General features: G+C 42.6%; 1 protein-coding gene across 2 annotated transcripts in view; it reads left to right on the forward strand.

The window, feature by feature from the left end:
* The first annotated feature begins 5,469 nt into the window (after positions 1-5,469).
* AGXT2 (alanine--glyoxylate aminotransferase 2) overlaps positions 5,470-21,212 on the forward strand; it is a 40,978-nt gene continuing 25,235 nt past the window's right edge. For both annotated transcript variants that reach the window (XM_043887889.1, XM_043887890.1), the window contains exons 1-5: positions 5,470-5,623; positions 12,151-12,239; positions 13,229-13,413; positions 16,629-16,752; positions 18,495-18,589. In XM_043887889.1, the coding sequence (XP_043743824.1) occupies positions 5,536-5,623; positions 12,151-12,239; positions 13,229-13,413; positions 16,629-16,752; positions 18,495-18,589 (581 nt within the window). In that variant the 5' untranslated portion in view covers positions 5,470-5,535. The remainder of the gene's footprint in view (positions 5,624-12,150; positions 12,240-13,228; positions 13,414-16,628; positions 16,753-18,494; positions 18,590-21,212) is intronic.

The following is a 21,212-nucleotide window of genomic DNA, read 5'->3' on the forward strand; positions in this document are numbered from 1 at the left end:
ATATTCTGTATCTTAAAAGTAATTCACTATGTGGGAACTATAGACGGCAAGTCCCTTGACTGATATCCTGACACTCCTATTTACCAGTCATGGGAAAGTTCCTCATCTTCTCTGGTCTTAAATAAAATGAAGAAAATTACACCTGATCTGCTTAAAGAGAGAACGAAAAGAACCAGAATAAATGTCTCTTAACATCTTTTATAATTCAACAATAATTTCTATATAATATTCATTTTACCTCTGCACCTAGAAGATCTTAGAGTGTTATTTCAAATGCCTCCTACATCTGAAAACGTAGTCCTGTCCAACTCTTTGTGACCACAAGGACTGTAGCCCACCAGGCACCTCTGCCCATGTGCTTCCCCAGACAAGAATACTGGACTAGGATTGAATACCCAGGGATCCAACCCGGGTCTCCTGCTTTACAGGCAGAGTCTTTCCTGTCTGAGCCACTCCTACATCTGAAGGGAACCTAATGTTTCCTCCTCATCCTAGTTTTCAGATTCAGTGGATATCACTGTAGCTATAAAACTCAAAAGACCCAACATTTTGGAAAAGAGTTTTGTGTCATATTAATTTAGTTAAATGACAAGTTGATGTCATCTCACTGGAGTGCATTTAAAATATATATACATTTTGACCTAGAAATTTCTTTTCAGGAATTTGTCCAAAGTAAAAAAAAAAAAAAAAACAGTTATTCTAGTGCACAAAGTTTTATGTCCTAGGATGCTGGAGAAAATACAGCTGTCCATCTATAGGGACTCACTAAGTCAAATATCTGGAGACTTCCAACATGTAAAGGGCTTGGAAGATGTCACTCTCATTTTTACAAGAAGAAACTGGAAACCAATGGCTTTTCTTGAACCCATCGGAGATGTGAGATTGCAGAGAGAAATGTCACTCTGAAATCTAGAAATACAGGCAAGTCTTCAAAGTCACAATCAAGACCTTCTTAATCTGGAGCCACAACTGGTAGAAACACATAACAGTAACATTGAAAAATTGCTAGAGGCTGAGTGTGGACTAGTGTGAGAATGAGAAATTCCCTGTTTGCCAGAGTTTTAGGAGGATCCTTAATTTTCTGGGCATCATCTATAGTACAGGAACACCACCAGATTATCATGGCGAAGGTCCCTTTGGCTGGGGAAAAAGTGAAAATGTTAGTTTCTCAGTCGTGTCTGACTCTTTGCAATCTCGTGGACTGTATCTCACCAGGCTCCTCTGCCCATGGGATTCTCCAGGCAGGAATACTGGAGTGGATTGCCATGACCTCCTCTAGGGGATATTCCTGACCCAGGGATTGAACCCAGGTCTCCCACACTGCAGGCAGATTCTTTCTGTCTGAGCCACCTGGGAAGCCCTTGGCTGGGGAAGGAGAAGAGTAAGCGTCACGAGATATGCACAGAGACTTCACCTTAACACAGATCTGTTCTCCAGGGCAGACTTTGCCGGAACCCTGTATCAGTTGGCAAAGTGTTACAGCCACCTCTATGCTTCCTACCTCACCTAAGGGAGAAAATAAAGAACATAGTCAAAAGGAGTAAGGGCTTCAAGGAAACAGACTGGGAAAACTGAAGCCAGGGAAGAGGGTAGAGGGCAGATTTTGGTTTTTTTTTAGTTTATACTTACTGAAAAATCATAAATACTTGTGATGATCACCAAGTTCAGAGACATAGGTCCACTAAAAAACTGAGATCCAATCATAAGATTTTAGGGCTCCAGTTTCCTAGTGGCTCAGATGGTAAAGAATCTGCTTGCAATGCAGGAGACCAGGGTTTGATCCCTCGGTCAGGAAGATCCTCTGGAGAAGGGAATGGCTACCCATTCCAGTATCCTTTCCTTGAGAGTTCCATGGCCGGGGGATACTGGAGGGCTACAGCCCATGTGGTGGCAAAGAGTCAGACACGACTGAGCAAGAAATGTAATAACAGTGATAATAATAATAAGAAGAAGAAGAAGAATAGCTAAAAGAGCTGCCCTGGCTCTATTTAAAGAAAATTTCTTAAGGAAGCCCTCAAATCACAGGGGACAAAACAAGGACACTAGAGGAATTTGAATCCTCTGGCACCTATAGCTACAGAAAACAAACACATCCCAGCTTCTACCAGATTAACATAAAAGCTCACAGTAAAAACTTATTTACCTCAGGTCCTGTGACCTAATACATCACATCCATCTTTCATTTAAAAGTTTCCAGGGATGCTAAAATGATAGAGGAAAAAATAATCTGAAGAGACAAATTGAACATCAGAATCAGACTCAACTCTGATGCAAATATTGGAGTTATCAGACAATTTAAAAATAATTATGATTAATATGTTCAATGTCCTAATGGGAAAGGCAGACATTATGTAATATCAGATGGGTAAAGGAAGCAGAGAGATAGAAACTGCCAGAAAGAATTGAAAGGCAATGCTAGAAATCAAAAATGCATAACAACAACAACAAACAAAAATTAAAAATGTCTTTGATTGGCTCATCAGTAGACTGAACACAGCAGAGGAAATGATCAGTGAACTCTGAAGATGGATAAGGGAAATTTCCCAGATTAAAATAGAGTGGGGGAGAAAATAACAGAACCTCCAAGAACTTTGGGACAATTTCAAAAGATGTAATATGTGGATAATTAAAACATCAGAAGAAGAGAGAACAGGGAAGAAATACTGAAGTAACAACAGCCAAGAATTTTCCAAAATTAAACAAAACATCACAGAATACTTCGAAAGAATTAGGAATGATGACTCAGATCTTTCTTTTTAACAAAAAGCTATACTGTTGGCTATAAGAAGTTTATGAAAAAAATTGTGTATACACAGGTACACACATGAGAACAAATTTTTTCTGTTTTCACAGAGAGCATATATTGTATTGTGGTAATCAAAATAAATGTTTTTCCTTTCAAATAATGAAGGTACAGGTGCTCACTGTGAAATTATTCCATGTGCCATGTTCTGCTTCCCCACCCTAGGCAGCCCCAGATGGGTACCTCTCACCTTAATAATCTTTAAACTTAAAGTCCAGGAAAAATTCTCAGATCAAAGGAGCTTACAGTCTGCAGTGTTCACAGAAGCAAAATAGATCACTGCCCGGTGAAGTTGAGGTCACGTGCCAGACTTTAGGAACTCAATGTTTTCTCACCTCAGCCCAAAAGTGTGACAGCTTAGGCAGCCCAGGAGAGGCGGCGTTGCCACTGGTCTTGCTGACATGGGTCAGTCCCATGGTAGTTGACAAGCCAGACTGGATAATCATCTTCTACAAGCCCCCAAAGCAGAATGGGCAATTTACATTGAATTTAAAACACTTTCTGTGCTTACCTGGTGCCCTCACCTCTCCAGGGCATTTGGGATAAAAAGGTTGTCTCCCAGATGTTTGTGGAGAATGTGGTCAAACCAGTTGGTCCTCTGTGAAAGGCAACGTGAGACGTCTACCCTATATGGCATTTCCCCAACCCCACCCTTCTTGAAGGAGGAGGTGGAGAGGATGTGACCACTGGTTGAGCCAAGAGCTGGATCCAGGCACTCAGAGGCTCCTCGCCCCCTCCTCGGTCCTTGGCATGTGCGTTCTGCCCATCATTCACACAGTGGGAACTGGTCCAAGGATGCAGGCTTGAGAGAGTAACGTGTACATTACTGGACAGTGTCCCTGACTGACCTCACTTAAGGCCTCTATATAAAATTTTAAGGGGCTTCCCTGGTGACTCTGCTAAAGAATCCACCTGCCAATGCAGGAGACACGGGTTCAATCCCCATTTGGGGAAGATGCCACATGCACGAAGCAACTAAACCTGTGCACCATGGCTATTGAGCCTATGCTCTAGAGCCTGAGAACCACAACTACTGAGCTCACTTGTTACAGCTACTGAAGCCTGAGCACCCTAGAGCCTGTGCTCCGCAACTAGAGAAGCCACTGCAATGAGAAGCCTGTGCTCCACAGCTAGAGAGTAGCCCCTGCTTGCCGCAACTAGAGGAAAGTCCATGCGGCAACAAAGACCCAGCACAGCCAAACAGAAATTAAATAAATAAAATTATTTTTAAAAATCATTTTGCGATTCCAGTGGGTGGGGTGCAAAGATCTCCTCTCCAAAGACAAGCCTCATAAGTAAGTTCCCTTGCTAATTAAATCTGCCACCTACTGCTGTGGAGTGGCCTGCCTCTTTCTTCTGTCTCTTCTTGCCTTCCATCAACAGGAGTCACTTTCCAAACCAACACCCCTTACCCTCCCAGCTCCAGTGGCCTCTGTCACTCTGCCCACTTTAACCACTGTCCTACAGAGGCACATGGGCACCCACTCCAGAGCTGCTGGATGAGGTCTATTCACAGCAACCTGGATGGATTTGAAAAACATGGCTCTGAGTAGCAGAAAAAAAAGTACACATATTTACATAAATTAAAAACGCATTCACCCCAAACAATACACATTTTACAAGAATTTGTTATTGTTTGGTCACTTAATCGTGTCCGACTCTGTGACCACATAGACTATAGCTCACCAGGCTCTTCTGTCCATAGGATTCTCCAGACAAGAATTCTAGAATGGGTTGCTGTTTCCTTCTCCAGGGCATCTTCCCGACCCAGGGATCAACTAGGGTCTCCTACATTGCAGGTGGATTATTTACTGCTGAGTCACTGGGAAGCCCTTTATGAGAGTACAAATCAAGAAAAAGGTATACATTAAACCCACAGAATAGTTACTTGTAGAGGATAAGGGTGCAGGAGAGACAGGAGTGACAAATGGGAATTTAAGAAATTAAAGCATAGTAAAAATAAAGCCCCCAACTCCTCAGCTCTCAACTTCTTGCGCTATTCTGATACCTAAGGCAGCAGTCCAGGGCCTTCCCTAGCTATTCACTACCCCTCTCCTTTCCCATGAGCCAGTCTCTTCCCCATTAGTCCCTCCCGTCTTCCTTAAGACCCCCAACACTAACAGCATGTCTTTACCTGTTCACTTCACGCGTATCTTCCTTCTCTCTCCTTTTCACTGTTTTCCTTTCTTAGTCTCTGACCCTTGCAACTATATCCTGACCCTTCTCCCACACCCATCATCACCCTGCGGCAGAGGAACGTTCATCCAATGAGACCCTCATGGGACACAAAACCAACAAAATAGTCCAGGAGAACCAGAGGGGTAGGATGCTGTGGGAGGTGGGAGGGAGGTTCCAGATGGAGGGGACATATGTGTACCTATGGCTGATTCATGTTGATGTATGGCAGAAACCAATGCAATATTGTAAAGAGATTATCCTTCAATTAAAAAACATCCAGAAGACTTTTGCTTTGCCCACCCGCCTTCTCTTTCCTCTCTTCCTCCCTCTCTCCTTTCCTCTCCCTCTTTCCTTTGCCCTTTCTCTCCCCTTAAGGCACTGTTCCTCGCCACGGAAGCTCTGCGGCCCCCCGGAAGTGAAGGCAGAAACCCCTCCATGACTCCCCTCTGGAGCTCCTCCCCTTCCTTCCAGATCTCAAAGTCCAGCTGGTCAGTGCACCGTGGAGTCCTTGCTCCGACCTGCTTCTGTGGGGACTTGCTTCCTGACCGGGAGAGATGACTGGAGCCTGGAGACATTTGCTGAGAGCTTTGCACCTGAAAACCTTATCTCGCTGGACCCCCAAGACGTGCTCTTCCCTGAATGGTGAGTGGAAACCAGGGGGATGTGGGTCAGTGGAAGAGGTCAGTGAGAGGGGAAGGGCTGAGTTCTGGAGCTTGTTGCCTGGAATCCTGGAATTCCAGACCGATCATCTAAGACCTGTGGGCTAGACCTCACCTTGTCAGACCCAGTGTCCCCTTCTCATGTCCAATATTTTGTAATGCAACCTTTCATCCCAAAATGAAATTCATGGGTAATAAAATCAGACTAGACACAATTTCAAACTAAAAATATCTGCAGAAACATAAAGAAGAAATAAAAGAAAGCAATTCAAATAATGAAGTGTTAACTCTAGTATACAGATGCTTGAAGATAGCTACTTTAAAAGACATAAAGCATCCTCACAAATTTCTGCTAAGCCCCTAGGAGGTGGTTACCCCCCCCCCCACCTCAATTACTAACAAGGAAATTGAACCTCAGAGAAGTGCAGTCATTTACCCAAAGCCACCTAAGCCAGGACTAGACTCTGAGTCTCTTCTTCCAAGCAGACTCTCCTTTTTCTCCAGCAGGAACAGACCTGGGGTGGCCAGGTCTGGTGGCAGCTTCATGTTTATATATATATATATATATATATATTTCCTATGTGTTCCTGATTTTCACATATATCTTGTTTCATAGGAGCCCACTACCTTCTCACTAATCTCCCTGATGAAACATGAGCATAAGCAGGCATCATATATCTCTTTGATGAGACATAGCAAGACCCCATGCCCCACAGGCCCTGAACAAAGGGGACTCTTTTCCGTTGCCCCATGATGATCAATTTTATCTTCATTTTCTGCACATCTTTCCTTTTCCTCTCTCCTGCCTTCCTCTTCCATTTGCTTTCTTCCCCCTTAACAACTGTGATTCTTTGAAATTTAATATATATCTGGTGCTCTCATCTTCAACCAAACTTCTTAGGGAGTACTATTATCCCATTTCACAGATGAGACAGAAGGATAAAGGATCATTTAAAATTTTGATCAAAGGCAGAAATGTAGACATGACAACTTGAGATTCAAAGCCAGGCCTGTCTGACTCCAAAGTCAGAGTGATTCCACCAAGCCCTTTCTAAACCACTCTTCTTCCAGTCCTGTTTGGATTTCTCTTTTCCCCCCAGTCATGGGTCTTTTGCCAGAACATTATTTAACTCCAACATTTTCTGAGAAGGAGTTAGAATTATGCTCAGAGTCTCATGCTCGGTAAAGAGGACGCTATCCTAAAAGTGCTGGTTGTTGACAAAGCAAGAGAACATACTGTCTCTGCTGGCCCTTCCCCTTTCCTACCCCAGCCCTGAGGGTTGTGGAGCTGGGCTGGGGGTGGGACCAGGTGAGGCTCGGTGCCTAGAGATCTTGATCAACTCACCAAGGAGTCTTCCCCCAAGGGCACTGAGGGGGAGAAGTCATCTTACAAAAACCCACGACACATAGACAAGGGTGTCCTACTCTACCTGGTTTTTTCAAAAAACTTTGGTGCTTGACTTCCACTTTCTTACCTACTAGTCTTAAATACCTGCCTGCTTGTTTGTTCATCCAAGCACACACTCATTGAACACACCCTTCTTATGGACCTGCTGGGTTCTACAAATAGACATTTAGTCAATAAGTAATTGAGCACTTACCATGCCCCTGTGCTTAAACCAAGCCACAGTGAGCAAAACAAAACCTTAGCCCTTATGTGTCTCATTGGGGGAGACTGAGGATAAATAGAAAAATGCATAAATATATTTTTAAAATATCCAGTAGAGATATGGGCTATAAGTTATGGTGAGGGGATAGAAAAATAAAATGGGGGGGAGGGGGAGACAGGGTCCATGTTAGATAGGAAGATCGCCTGGTGTAAGTATTGCCAGATATGCAAAAAAATAAAAGTGTGTCACAATCCTTATGTAACACCTACATGTATATTGTGTGATATATGTGTGCACACAATATTCAGCCTTGCCTCTGTTTGATGGGCACTATCACATTAGGCTAACTATATCCACAAAGTTACAGAAGCAATTTGTTTTTTGGATGAAAGAGTATAGAAAATATCTTAGCTTGCCTTCTTTTTTCACTAATTAGCTAAATTGGCACTCGTGGTAAAGAATTCACCTGCCAGTGCAGGAGATGCAGGAGACTCAGGTTCAATCCCTGGATCGGGAAGATCCCCAGGAGGAGGAGATGGCAACCCACTCCAGCATTCTTGCCTGGAGAATCCCATGAACAGAGAAGCCTGGTGAGCTACAATCCATGGGGTCACAAAGAGTCCAACATAACTGAGCACACACACACACACACAAAAGATTATTGAATGTATAACATGTTCAGGCAGGTGGGTATACACTCAAACATACCATTTTGCTACCATCTGCCTTCTCTACCACAAGGAGGTGTGCATAGGAGAGCAAATTAATTGCAAATAACACCCATTTCCAGCTGAGAAACTTCCCAAGCCTCCTGCAAAGTCTTTCCTAAGAAAAACATTCAAATTAGCCTAAAAGTAGGTGTTCCACCTGCACCACCAGACCATCCTCTCTACCATCTGTGGACTGATCCAAGCCCAACAGAAGGCAAGGAGGGGCTCAGACTAGGCTTGCCCCCAAACGTGCCAAAAGGAAGGACAAGAGTCACCAGCCTCAGAATCAGGCAGAGCTCTTGCTAGTGAACAAAGTCAACTGGCCCTGGTTCACTTTAAGCAAAAGAACATTTATTGGAAGGATATGGAGGGAAGGTGGGAGGTGTTTGTAAGAATCAACAGGATGGTGAAGGGTGGCTCAAAGCTGCAAACACCTCACTTTTAATCACGTCCTCAGCGCTAAGGTGAGTGATAATATCTTCCTTTCTGAATCCATTGGCTATGCCAAGTATCAAATGAGACCCCCAAAGTGACAAGTTTGTTTTGTTTTGTTTTGGTTTTGAACTTTTAATTAAATATATTTATTTTGGTTTATGTTTTTTTTATTGGAGTATAGTTGCTTTACAATATCGTGTTAGTTTCTGCTGTATAGCAAAGTGGATCAATGATACATGTACATATATCCCCTCTTTTTTGGATTTCATTCACAGTTAGGTCACCACAGAGCACTGAGGAGAATTCCCTGCACTATACCGTAGGTTCTCATTAGTTTTCTGCTTTATACATAAGAGTGTATATATGTCAGTCCCAGTCTCCCAATCCGTTCCCCCTCTCGACAACTTTTTTAAAGTGTCTTAATATGCTATGCAGAAATAAGGCATCGTTAGCACTTTAAAATAAATTTCTTTAATGTTCTACCAAGTATGAGCATTGTATATTTTCAAATGTTTTATAGCCTTTTTTTTCATTTGAAAGAGTCACAAGCTCTTGATAAATTTCCACTCTGTGTTGAAAGCTGGTTATGAATATTAGAAAACTTTTTATCATTACAAAGAGAATTTCCCCTAGAATTTTCACCTGGAAATCCCCATGTACACACACACAATTTCCAGGAGTCTCAGAGAAACTTTGTTAAACTTCAAATCTATGGCATCCTCAAAACACAGGTTATTTTGAATAGAGAATGCAGGCAATTAACAATGTATTTAGGTTTTTTCTAGTAAATAATGAAAACTGAAGCATTTTGCTTCTTTTTGTCCATCGATTATTGTATTTTCTATTTTTGTTGAGTTTGGGTTGTTTAGTGAGAGAGATTTTCAGCTGTTTTAAGATGTTATCTACATTTCTTTCTTTTTCATTAAAGTACAATCAGATTAGTTTCATGTATACAAATAGTGATTCAATATTTTTATAAACTATATTCTATTTAAATAATTATAAAATATCAGCTATATGCCCTGTGCTATACAATATATTCTTATGCATTACTTATTTTATACATAGTAGTTATACCTTTTAATCTCTTACCCATGTCTTGCCCCTCCCCCCATCCTTCTCACCACTGGTAACCACTGGTTTGTTCTCTATATCTGTGAGTTGGTTTCTTTTTTGTTATTAATATGGTTATTCACTTGTTTTATTTTTTGGATTCCACATATAAATATGTTATCTAGACTTATTTTACTTGTTGACATTATTTTTCCTACTTGATAACTAATCTTTCTTCCTTCCCTCTTCCTTTCTGAGAGCAGAATTTTATGAATTTTATTTTGAGCCCTCATTTCACCATCATATTCCTATGAATTTGGTGAATAAACAAATTGACTGTACCTACCTTGACCACTTAAAATTCAAGTTTTTCTTTATCAAATTTTTCCAACTCTCCTTATTTCCTCTCCAGACCACTTTCATAATTTCCTGTAACTTTGGAGTCAAGAGACCTTTCAGTCTCCTCAATGGGTAACTTCAATTTTACAAATAGGAAAATGAGACTGCAGGGAAGAGAATTTGAATTCTTAGAAACACTAAGAATTTTTTTCCCCATCTCAGAAGAGTAACTCATGTAGAGAGACACAATGAAAAGCTTTTCAAAGGGTGAAATTCTCAGAAAAGTTAGTTTTATTTTGGGGCCATTTCTATGTATGGATAGCCAAAGCCATTTGCTTTTAAAGTAAGAGCAAATTAATGGCATTCATGATTATTTAGAGCAGAAAAGTGAGTGAACTCTCATGAAAGAAAAAAAACATATTCAGAGTCATTACTTTCCAGCTCATTTAAAAGCACAATTGTTCATTGTGTTCCTCAGGATGGTGACTCCATAGCCACACAAAACTCCAACATTACATCCATGGATTTAAACTTTCATGCTGAACAAGAGAAATCATTTGCAAGCTCTGTAAAATTATCTCTATACTGACCTTGAACCTCAAAATTAGCAGCATTCTTTTCCAAGAGTACTTATAAAGTTTCTAGACATCTCTTTCAGCTCCAGTGTTCTCTGATTCTATTATTCCATCCCCTGCTATAGAGAGGGATCAAAATCTGTGATGGAAGAGGAGGGTGGAGGTGGCCAGTGAATGAGCAAAATGGTACCAGGCTGGGAGTCAGAAACTCAAAGTTTTGTTCTTCTTCTGTAGCTAACTGGTGTGGTGATCCTAAATTAATTCACCACTTTAAGTTGGCTTCTTGACCAACTTGACCAACTTGACCAAAATGAGCATCTTGACCAAAAGCAAAAAACAAACTAAAAAAAAAACCTAAGCTTCCTTCTAGCTCCAAATATTTAATGATTCCTCTGGCTCCAGTTTATCTTGTGTTTGTCCTGGTCTTGTGTTTTCATGGACTTTGAGTTGTGTTTTACAAGAAGGTTTTGTCTTCTAGGTCTCCTTACATGTACATATTATTATAGTCCATGGCCCCTTTTTCGTCCTCCCCAACAACAATAGTCAACAGTCATTCATTCCTTGTTTATTGAGAGCCAACACAGCACCAGAAACTGGGATTGGCACTGGGATTCAGGGACCAGGCAGCCCAAAGCTTAGAAAGCACCTCCATTAACAAAAAGGATGTACTCCATCCAGCAAACCCCGGCCCTGAGGGAAGTTTGAACTGAACAGAGAATTGCCGTCCACAGTATGGCGGCAGAGGGAGGCGCCTCCCAAGTTTGTGAGGGACCAAGGCAGGAGAAACTATAACTCTCCCCAGTAAATTCCGTGCCTTCCCTCAGATTCAAGAGGAACTCTTTTTTTCTCCAGAAAATTCATTAGTTTTTATTTTTAGTTTTATTGAAGTATAGTTGATTTACAGTCTTGTGTTCATTTCTGCTCTACAGCAAGTGATTCAGTTATACATACATACATATGCATTCTTATTCATATTCTTTCCCATTATGGTTTATCATAGGATATTAAATACAGTTCCCTGTGCTATACAGTAGGACTTGTTGTTTAAGAAAATTCATTATCGGGAATTCCCTGGCTAGGCAGTGGTTGGAACTCTGCCTTTTCACTGCTAAGGGCCTGGGGTCAATTCCTGGTCAGGGAACTAAGAGATCCTGCAAACCTCAATGCATGGCCAAAAAAAGAAAAAGTTAATTATTAAGATACCTCAGTTTGTGGCCTGTTCAGGTGTCTGGACACTGGCCTGGTGACATCGGAGGCCAGAAAACTCCATCCTCTGATCATGCTCAGCACCTCCACTTTGGGGTTTTTTTGTTTTGTTTTGCTATTTATTTATTTTATTGGAATATAATTGCTTTACAGTGTTGTATTCATTTCTGCTGGACAATGAAGTAAATCAATTACATGTAGGCATTTGTAACTGAGATGCGCCCAAGCAGAACGCCCATCACCTCACCTCTTTCCCTACCTCCAGTGACCTTCCCCCACATCTAAGACCACCCTGCTTGTACCATAAGTACCCAAACCCCTTCACCTTTGGGGAGGCAGTTCTGAGACTCGTCCTCGTTTCTCTTTGCCTGGCTGCCTTGTAATAAACTCTTTCTGAGCTGTTTAAATAAATTAAAAAAAAAAAAAAAGATACCTCAGTTTTAAACCCAAACCAAAATTTAAATGACTTTCTCAAAACTAAGAAATAAAATGGCCCTCAGGACTTTGACTTGGGTGACAGGTCACTTTTACGAACAGGCCTGTGTGATGCTTAGTTGAGGACACTAACCACTCCGCTTTCAGCTGGTGCTTTCTGGACATCTGTGACCAGGCGCGGTCTTCACACAAAGCCCAGCATGCCGCCATGTGACTTCACACCCGAAAGATACCAGGTAAGCACCGAGGTTTTAGGAGAACTCCAGTGAGCAGGTTCTTCTCGGGAGGGCTAAGGTAACTGTTTCCTCAAGAAAGACCCACAGACGGCCCTGCCTGCCACTGAGCCATCTCAGATATCGCAGCCTTCAAGTCAGTGGGAGCCTCCGAACTCTCTTACTCCCTCAGTGGTATTGTATGAAGTGTGTGTGTGAGAGAGAGAGAGAGGCAGAGATGGGAGACAAAGCAGAGGGAGACACAGAGTATAAGGAAGAGACTGCCCGTGACCACATAGGTATCACAGGGATACAGGTATACGTGTACACACATGAAGAAATACATAGAACACACATGTGATGGCACACATTTCATTCCATCTCATCTGTCCGTGCCTGATCTGACCTTCCTGAGTCCGCCACCAGAAAGTGTCAAGTTCTCATTTTGCAGTCACGCAATAAATATTGGACTCGTTCTCTCTCCTTTCCTCTCTTTCTCACTCACTCTCTCTCTCTCCAACCCCCCCTTCATTCTACGTGACATTCATAAGTTAGAAACAGTAGAATCGATAAAGTCAGGAGGGACCCACGGAGAAGAGAACGATTGGACGGAAGCTTTATAATTAAAGCCCTGAACACTACAAGCACTCCATTTTTTTATTCTCAAAAAAAAAAAAAATTAGAGGAGAAAAACATGATACTTCAGACTTTTCTTTCAGTCTCTTTTTTCACAACTAAAATCAACTAAAAGCCAAGGCTTTCTATGGAGAGGTAGAAAATTCCAGCCTCCTTCTTCATGTTTCATGTAGAAAAGGATCAAAGGGCCACATGAATAATTTCCTGCACTTGAGAGGAAGGCTCTGGGTGTGTCTTGCAAGGAGGTCCCTGGGCAAATAACCGCCCTGGTGAGCGAGGTCGGTGGGGAGTCCAGGTGCTGTGTGGACCTGCTATTGATTTGTAAGCAATGTGGGAATAAGGAAGATGCTAAGCGCTTAACTCTTGTCTCCTTACAGTCCCTGGCCTATAGCCGAGTCCTGGAGATCCATAAGCAACATCTCTCTCCTGTGCTCACAGCCTATTTCCCGGAGCCCCTGTTGCTCCACCAGGGGCACATGGAGTGGCTCTTTGATCATGAGGGAAACAGATACCTGGATTTCTTTTCTGGGATTGTCACTGTCAGTGTTGGTCACTGCCACCCGTGAGTATCCTTAAAATTTCTGGATTTTTCACTCCGAGAGAATATATGGGAAACAGCTGACGATCATGTTAGTGACTCAGAACATTGATGAAAAGCTCTCTCTCTTTAGGCATGGCAGTTTGTGGCTAACGTGCTCCTTCCTATTTTCTGGCTAACAAAACAACAACAAAAATATCTTCACAGCATGCTTTGCCTTTTCTTAACAATGCAAGATTTTGTCTTCCTCATGGTACATGCAGTGGGATGTGTACCATGTGATTGGGGTATGGCTGTGTGTGTGTTTCTCCTCAATAGTAGCTACAGCTTTTCAAAGAGAGGGCATGCACTGAGGAAAGGGCAGTGAAAGTGAAAGTGTTAGTCACTCAGTCGTGTCCGACTCTGTACAACCGCTTGGACTATAGCCCACTAGGCTTCTCTGTCCATCAAATTCTCCAAGGCAAGAACACTGGAGTGGGTAGCCATTCCCTTCTCCAAGAGATCTTCCCAACCCAGGGATTGAACCTGGGTCTCCTGCATCACAGGCAAATTCTTTACCACTGAACCACCAGGGAAGCCCAGAGAAGGAGGGCAGAAGAGGAGAAGGCAGAGAAGAAGGGAATTCCCGGTATTCTCAGTGTACACAGGGCACGTGTGGGGGGGATAAGAGATGAGGAGAGATGAGAAATCCTTCTAATCCAACTCTTCTTTATCAACTTTATGCAATGGAGGAGGAAAGAAAGGATGATAAGAAGACGATGTAACCAGAGCTGAAAATTTACACCAGAAATGGATGACTGCGTTAATCTTGAGATTTTCTGTGATTTTGATCATCAGCCTACACGCGGATGCCCTGGGCAGGTCCCTCTGTGGTACTTATTGTTTGAGTGCAGCCATCTCATTTTAAGATTTATTCTGGCTTGCCTTTAATAATCTGATCAATAAAACTCATAGTACATGGGGCAAAAATAAAGCAGCAAGTCTAAACAAGGTGTGGGCCTTTCTGTGCAAGAGAGGGTGAAAGGTCTTTTCCATGAGCACCTGTCGGGCCATGAGGAGGGAGTTATACTCCCAGGTCCAGCCCTCACCAGGTCCAGGACCTCAGCTGTCCACATCTTCAGGAGGAACTAGTCCCAAACGAAGGACTTCCCAGGTGGCGCTAGTGGTAAAGAACCCGTCTGCCAATGCAGGAGATGAAACAGATGCAGGTTCGATCCCTGGGTCAGAAAGATCCCCTGAAGTAGGAAATGACAACCCACTCCAGTCTTCTTGCCTGCAGAATCCCATGGATGGAGGAGCCTGGTGGGCTGTGGTCCATGGAGTCGCAAAGAGTCAGACATGACTGAAGCAACATGGTACATACACACAGTCTCATACCACATTCTGAGGAGTGTGAAAAATAAATTTCAGATGCAGTTTAAAACATAAACATGCATGAAAGAAATAAAGAAAAAATGAAGTAGAGAACATTTTTAAACAGTCACATTGACTCCTCCCAATTACATGCAACATGGTGTCTGTGAATGAACCCCTCCCACTGGCTCCCATGACCTTGATGCATCTCCTGGTTGCCCCCTGCCCATTCCCCTCGTCCCTCTGACCTCCTGACTCTGGGTGTTTCAGGCTCTTTCCTGAGCCCTCCCCTCTTCTCTCTATACTCCCATCTTCTCTTGTTATTTCCCCCACAGAATTGGTCTCACCCCATCTCCCCACCTCTTCCCACTTAGTTGCTACATTTCAGCAGCCTCACCCAACTGTTCAGCCTCAGCTCCTCACCAAGCTATGATAACATGTCTAAGACACCCAACGTGGGCAGTAAGATGCCCTCAGCCTCCAGGATACCCCCTGCCCATGATACTCCACCATCAGCTGAAAATCGACATTACCAAGACCAAATCCACTGTGCTTCCCACAAAACTGTTTCTAGTCACATATTCATTTATTCAAGGAGCACATATGAGCCACCTCCTCTGGGTAAGTCCTTGCTAGGAGCTGGGTATTTAAGACTGGTTGTGTTTCTCAACCAACCCTGGTGTTTCCCCCAGTATCACAGGCAAGAATACCAAAATCATCTTGGACTCTTTTCTGCCTTTCACTCTATATAACCAACCTAATACCAAGATCTAGTTTCCCTCCACTGAAATGCCTTTCCGTACTGGCCCCTCTCAGGAATTCCCAGTGTCCTGGTTCTGCTCCCCCCACACGTGGAAGGCTACCATGCCTTCCACGTAACTGGTCTTACCAATTCCAGTCTTCCTTCCTACCTTCATGTGGCTCTCAGATTTATTCTGCTAAATAATGCTTTTGTCAAGTGTCTCTTCCACTTAAGAGTTTATTAACAATCCACTGTTTTCTAAAGTGAGTTCTGTGGGACACTGATCACAGGAGAGGTTCATTGTTAAACGGTTCTATTAGAAAGTAAGGTTGGGAAACACTTTAAACTCCATCTCCCTCCTGGGGAGACACAGGGCACATTAGCCTATTAAAGGTACTGATAAGTCCTGCAGTAAAGAATTTGATCTGGTATTCCTCAAAATTGTTTAACCACTGAACTGATTTTTTTTTTTTTGGTGTATCAATTATTAATAACAGACTTCAGCAGTTTCTCTTCTTTGGATCAAGTTCAAACACCTTGGCCTATCTTTTCAAGGCATTCCAAGTCAGGGCTCACATATTTATATACCTTTAGTTCCTACTATCCCTCAACATGAGACTGGATCCTTCACAAAATGTGATAACAGAATGTTCATCAACACCAACCACTACTAAGACCCAAATCTTGGAATCTTCTTTAAAGGAAAAGTTATTGATCTTATAAACATGTGTTTGATTGAGCTATAATTCTTTAGAATAAAATGGAAAGACACCCAGACTTACATGTAGTCTTCTCTATTTTCCAAACTCTTTAAAGCGTAGTTAATAAGAAAATCTAGTTAGAAGAGATTATAACTTCAAAATTCCTTCTTCTCTAGGAATTTATCTTTTAAAATCCCCAGCAGTCAATCATTTAGTCTGCTTTTGAACACTTCTCTTGGTCAGGAATTCATTACCTTTTGAGGCAATACATTCCGTTACCAGATACCTCTGGCAGCTAAAGAAGCTCTTTCTTGTGTTTGGATGAAATCTGCCTCTTGAAACTCTTTGATAAATACCCATAGGTTTGAATTCAATGGTCAGTGTTGTGTGGGGAGGGACACGCCAGCGGCAGTGTGGATAACTCTGCTCTTCCATTTATCCAGGAAAGTAAACGCGGCGGCGCAAAGGCAGCTGGGCCGCCTGTGGCATACAAGTTCCGTCTTCTTCCACCCTCTGATCCACGAATACGCAGAGAAGCTTTCAGCACTTCTTCCTGAGCCTCTGAAGGTCTGATGCTCATAACTCAAAGGGACAGGATCTGCTGATCCCAGGGAAGCCGGACAGGGATATGAGAGTGTGGGCGGGGAACCTGGTCTGTGCACTGAACATTTAAAGTGAGTGAACATTAACTGAACATTAAAGTGAGTGCACTAGTAGCCATGCCTGAGCACTCAAGGAGAAGAAAGAAATCGATGAATTGCTGCTAAAACCAGTTGACAGTCACTTCATCAGCTCCAAGTGGCTGCCTCTCCTTGATCATTCTCCTTACCATATCTTTGCAGACATCACTTAAGGGGTGCCCCAGCCTTCCTGACACTGTCCTCTGTGTTACTTAGGAAGTTTTCATCTCTTGGCTCCACAGTCCCTCTGCCAAGTCATTGGCATTTCTTCTATAACAAAGAGTGAAGCCATTTTTTTTAGAAAATTAATATACCATTAAATTCATTTGGTCTGAGATGCACTTTGATATTTTTGCTAAATGGGATATTTTTCTGCGTCTGAAGATTGAATTTTTTTAACTGGATTGAGAAGTTAAAATATTGGCCAAAATTTGCATTTCGGGATTCAGTGAGTTAATATCTACATAAAACAGTGCACCGTACCTGGTGCCAGCTATGATTATTATTTTACCATATTATCTAAATACCCTATTTCCTATACGATCTACAAGAGATGAAGAAATCTGAAATAGCTGTAACCTAAGTTCAGGGAAGGACTCCAAACTCTTGGTTACCTCAGTCAGGAACCCCAACATTGGATCCAGCAAATTTGGATGGTGTTGTGTGCTTGTGCGTGCTCAGTTGTGTCCAACTTTTTGCGACCTCGTGGACTGTAGCCCACCAGGCTCCTCTGTCCAAGGAATTTTCCAGGCAAGAATATTGGAATGGGTTGCCATTTCCTACTCCAGGGGATCTTCCCAACCCAGGGATCGAACTGTGTCTCTTCCATCTCCTGCACTGGCAGGCAGATTCTTTACCAACTGCACCACCTGAAAAGCCCCTTAGATGGTGCTGCTGCTGCCAAGTCGCTTTAGTCGTGTCTGATTCTGTGCGACCCCATAGACGGCAGCCCACCAGGCTCCGCCGTCACGGGGATTCTCCAGGCAAAAACACTGGCTTCTCCATGGGTGGTGCTATCTAGCCTTAAAGTTCATTTGATGGGTCCTACTCTAAAACCTAAAATCGGGTTAGGAAGGATCCAGTGCCCTTCAGGGCTCCCCTTTCCTTCAGTCGGGATGAGCTGCATGTTTTGTTTGTTTGCTCACTTTTTTTTTTTAACATTCACAAACACTGAACAGACAGGCTGGGATATCCTCTGGCCCCTCTGGGGGCCTCTGGGCCAAGCCTTCAGAGTCAAGCAGGATGATTCAGTTTCAAGAGCCAAGAGATCAAGTTCTCAGATTCCCTTGGCTGCTAACCACTGTACATCTCAGCAAGCCTCTCCATTTTAGCACTTCGAAGAGCATCAAGTAATTCTAATGGAAGCCTGAAATGTTTCACAATTTGGACAATCCCTTAGCCATTGTTGTATCTCTAATGCTCAGCAGCTGCTCAATGAACAGCTTTAGAATCAACAATTAAATGATGGGATTCCATGGGGTCACAAAGAGTTGGACACGACTGAGTGACTGAACTGACTGGTATGAAGGGAACTCTTCATAATAATCAGAGGCTGGGATACACTCTTTCACAATTTCAAATGAATTGAATAATCTGTGTCTCATGACCACATGTATTTTTTTCCTCCAGGTCATTTTCTTAGTGAACAGTGGTTCAGAAGCCAATGACCTAGCCATGCTGATGGCCAGAGCACACTCAAACAGCACAGACATCATTTCTTTCAGGTAATCACATCTTGGAATATTCATTTTAACACTAACTCACCCCAATATTAAATGTTAATCTCTAAAATATAGCCTAGAGCAGGAGAGAGACTTACACAGGGGTGTTTTTCTAATTTCAGGTTTTAGGGTAAGATCCATAAAATGAATTTTATGACTGGATAGCACCATAAAAATTGACCTGATCCAAGTAGGGGTCCCTGACTGAGGTAACTAATAAAGAGTTTGGAGGCCTAGTTATGTCATAGATTCTGTATGGAATTAAAAAGAAGGCTATAAGACAGCTTTTTAACTTTGAAGATATGATATAGAAACTAACACAACATTGTTAATCAACTATGTGCTGTGTGCTAAGTCACTTCTGTTGTGTCTGACTTTTTGCAATCCAATGGACTGTAGCCCACCAGGCTCCTCTGTCCATGGGATTTCCCAGGCAAGAATACTGGAGTGGGCTGCCATGCCTTCCTCCAGGGGATCTTCCTGACCCAGGGATCAGACACACGTCTCTTATGTCTCTTGCATTGGCAGGTGTGTTCTTTACTACTATCACCACCCCATATGCTCCAATACAAAACACAAATTAAAAAAAAAAACTAGATTAAAAGTAAAAAGACATGGTGTTGACTGCACCCTATGCCAGATAGTGAAAGACTGGTCTGCACCCCCAGAAGCTTTGCCATGTGACACTGGACTCACTTTCATCCCTGCTTATGGTAAGAAGCTGTATACTTATTTCACAGTGCCAGTTGTACCATTTTTCACCTTTTTTTCTAAATTCAGAGTTCAGTTCAATTCAGTTGCTCAGTCATGTCCGACTCTTTGCAACCCCATAGACTGCAGCCTGCCAGGCTTTTCCTGCCTTCAATCTTTCCCAGCATCCAGGTCTTTTCCAATGAGTCAGATCTTCCCATCAGGTGGCCAAAGTATTGGAGTTTCAACTTCAACGTCAATCCTTCCAATGAATATCCAGGACTGATCTCCTTTAGGATGGACTGGTTGGATCTCCTTGCAGTCCGAGGGACTCTCAAGAGTCTTCTCCAGCACCACAGTTGAAAAGCATCAATTCTTCAGTACCCTAGCTAACCCTGTATCTTTCTGCTCCTTTGGATGACTTTTTAGAATCAAAAATTTAATATGTTAATTATAATTATTTCTTTGGTGGTGCTGCATCTTTGCTGCCATGCAGGCTTTTCCCTAGTTGTTGTTAACAGGGGCTACTCTCTAGTTGTGGTATGTGGGCTTCTCACTGCAGTGGCTTCTTTTGCTGAGAAGCACAGGCTCTAGGGCATAAGGTCTTGATAGTCGCGGCTCCTGGGCTCTAGAGCACAGGCTCCACAGTTGAGGCACACAAACTTTGTTGCTCCGCAGCATGTGGGATCTTCCTGGATTAGGGATTAAACCCATGTCTCCTGCGTTGGCAGGCTGATTCTTTACCACTGAGCCACCAGAGAAGTCCCAACATTAATTAGAAACATTTGGTGGCTTTCTTAGTATTAAAAATGATATTAAAAAACTAACAATTTTGTTTGCATTTGCCTCCATTGGATAATTTTACACAGGATGTTTACACAGACTCATAATAATGTTTATGTAAAAGATAGGCATGACATAGTAAAAGTGGGTGGAGTGAAGAAATAGTCCCATTCTCCCACTACTGTGGCCATGACTTCTGTCTAAATCCAAGAGAAGATTTGATTTCTAGAAGATTTGATTACCAAGGGACATCTAATATTACACATTCCAGATAAAACGTGCATGCAGGGACTACAGGCATGAACATTTGCTATCAAAGAAATACAGCGATAAAAAATTGTGATTTTTTTATACCTAAATAAACATTCTAGATTATGTTCAGCTCCGTTCACTTCAGTCGCTCAGCTGTGTCCAACTCTTTGCGACCCCATGAACTGCAGCACACCAGGCCTCCCTGTCCATCACCAGCTCCTGGAGCCTACCAAAACTCATGTCCGTTGAGTCAGTGATGTCATCCAACCGTCTCATCCTCTGTCATCCCCTTCTCCTCCTGCTCTCAATCTTTCCCAGCATCAGGGTCTTTTTCAAATGTGTCAGCTCTTCACATCAGGTGGCCAAAGTATTGGAGTGTCAACTTCAACATCAGTCCTTCCAATGAACACCCAGGACTGATCTCCTTTAGGATGGACTGGTTGGATCTCCTTGAAGTCCAAGGGACTCTCGAGAGTCTTTTCCAACACCACAGTTCAAAAGCATAAATTCTTCAGTGCTCAGCTTTCTTTATTTATAGTCCAACTCTCACATCCATACACGACCACTGGAAAAACCATAGCCTTGACTAGATGGACCTTTGTTGGCAAAGTAATGTGTCTGCTTTTTAATATGCTGTCTAGGTTGGTCATAACTTTCCTTCCAAGGAGTAAGCGTCTTTTAATTTCATGACTGCAGTCACCATCTGCAGTGATTCTGGAGCCCAAAAAAATAAAGTCAGCCACTGTTTCCGCTGTTTCTCCATCTATTTGCCATGAAGTGATGGGACTGGATGCCATGATCTTAGTTTTCTGAATGTTGAGCTTTAAGCCAACTTTTTCACTCTCTTCTTTCACTTTCATCAATAGGCTCTTTAGTTCTTCACTTTTGCCATAAAGGTGGT

Source organism: Cervus elaphus, chromosome 25 (assembly GCF_910594005.1).
Source record: "Cervus elaphus chromosome 25, mCerEla1.1, whole genome shotgun sequence".
Taxonomy (NCBI): Eukaryota; Metazoa; Chordata; class Mammalia; order Artiodactyla; family Cervidae; genus Cervus; species Cervus elaphus.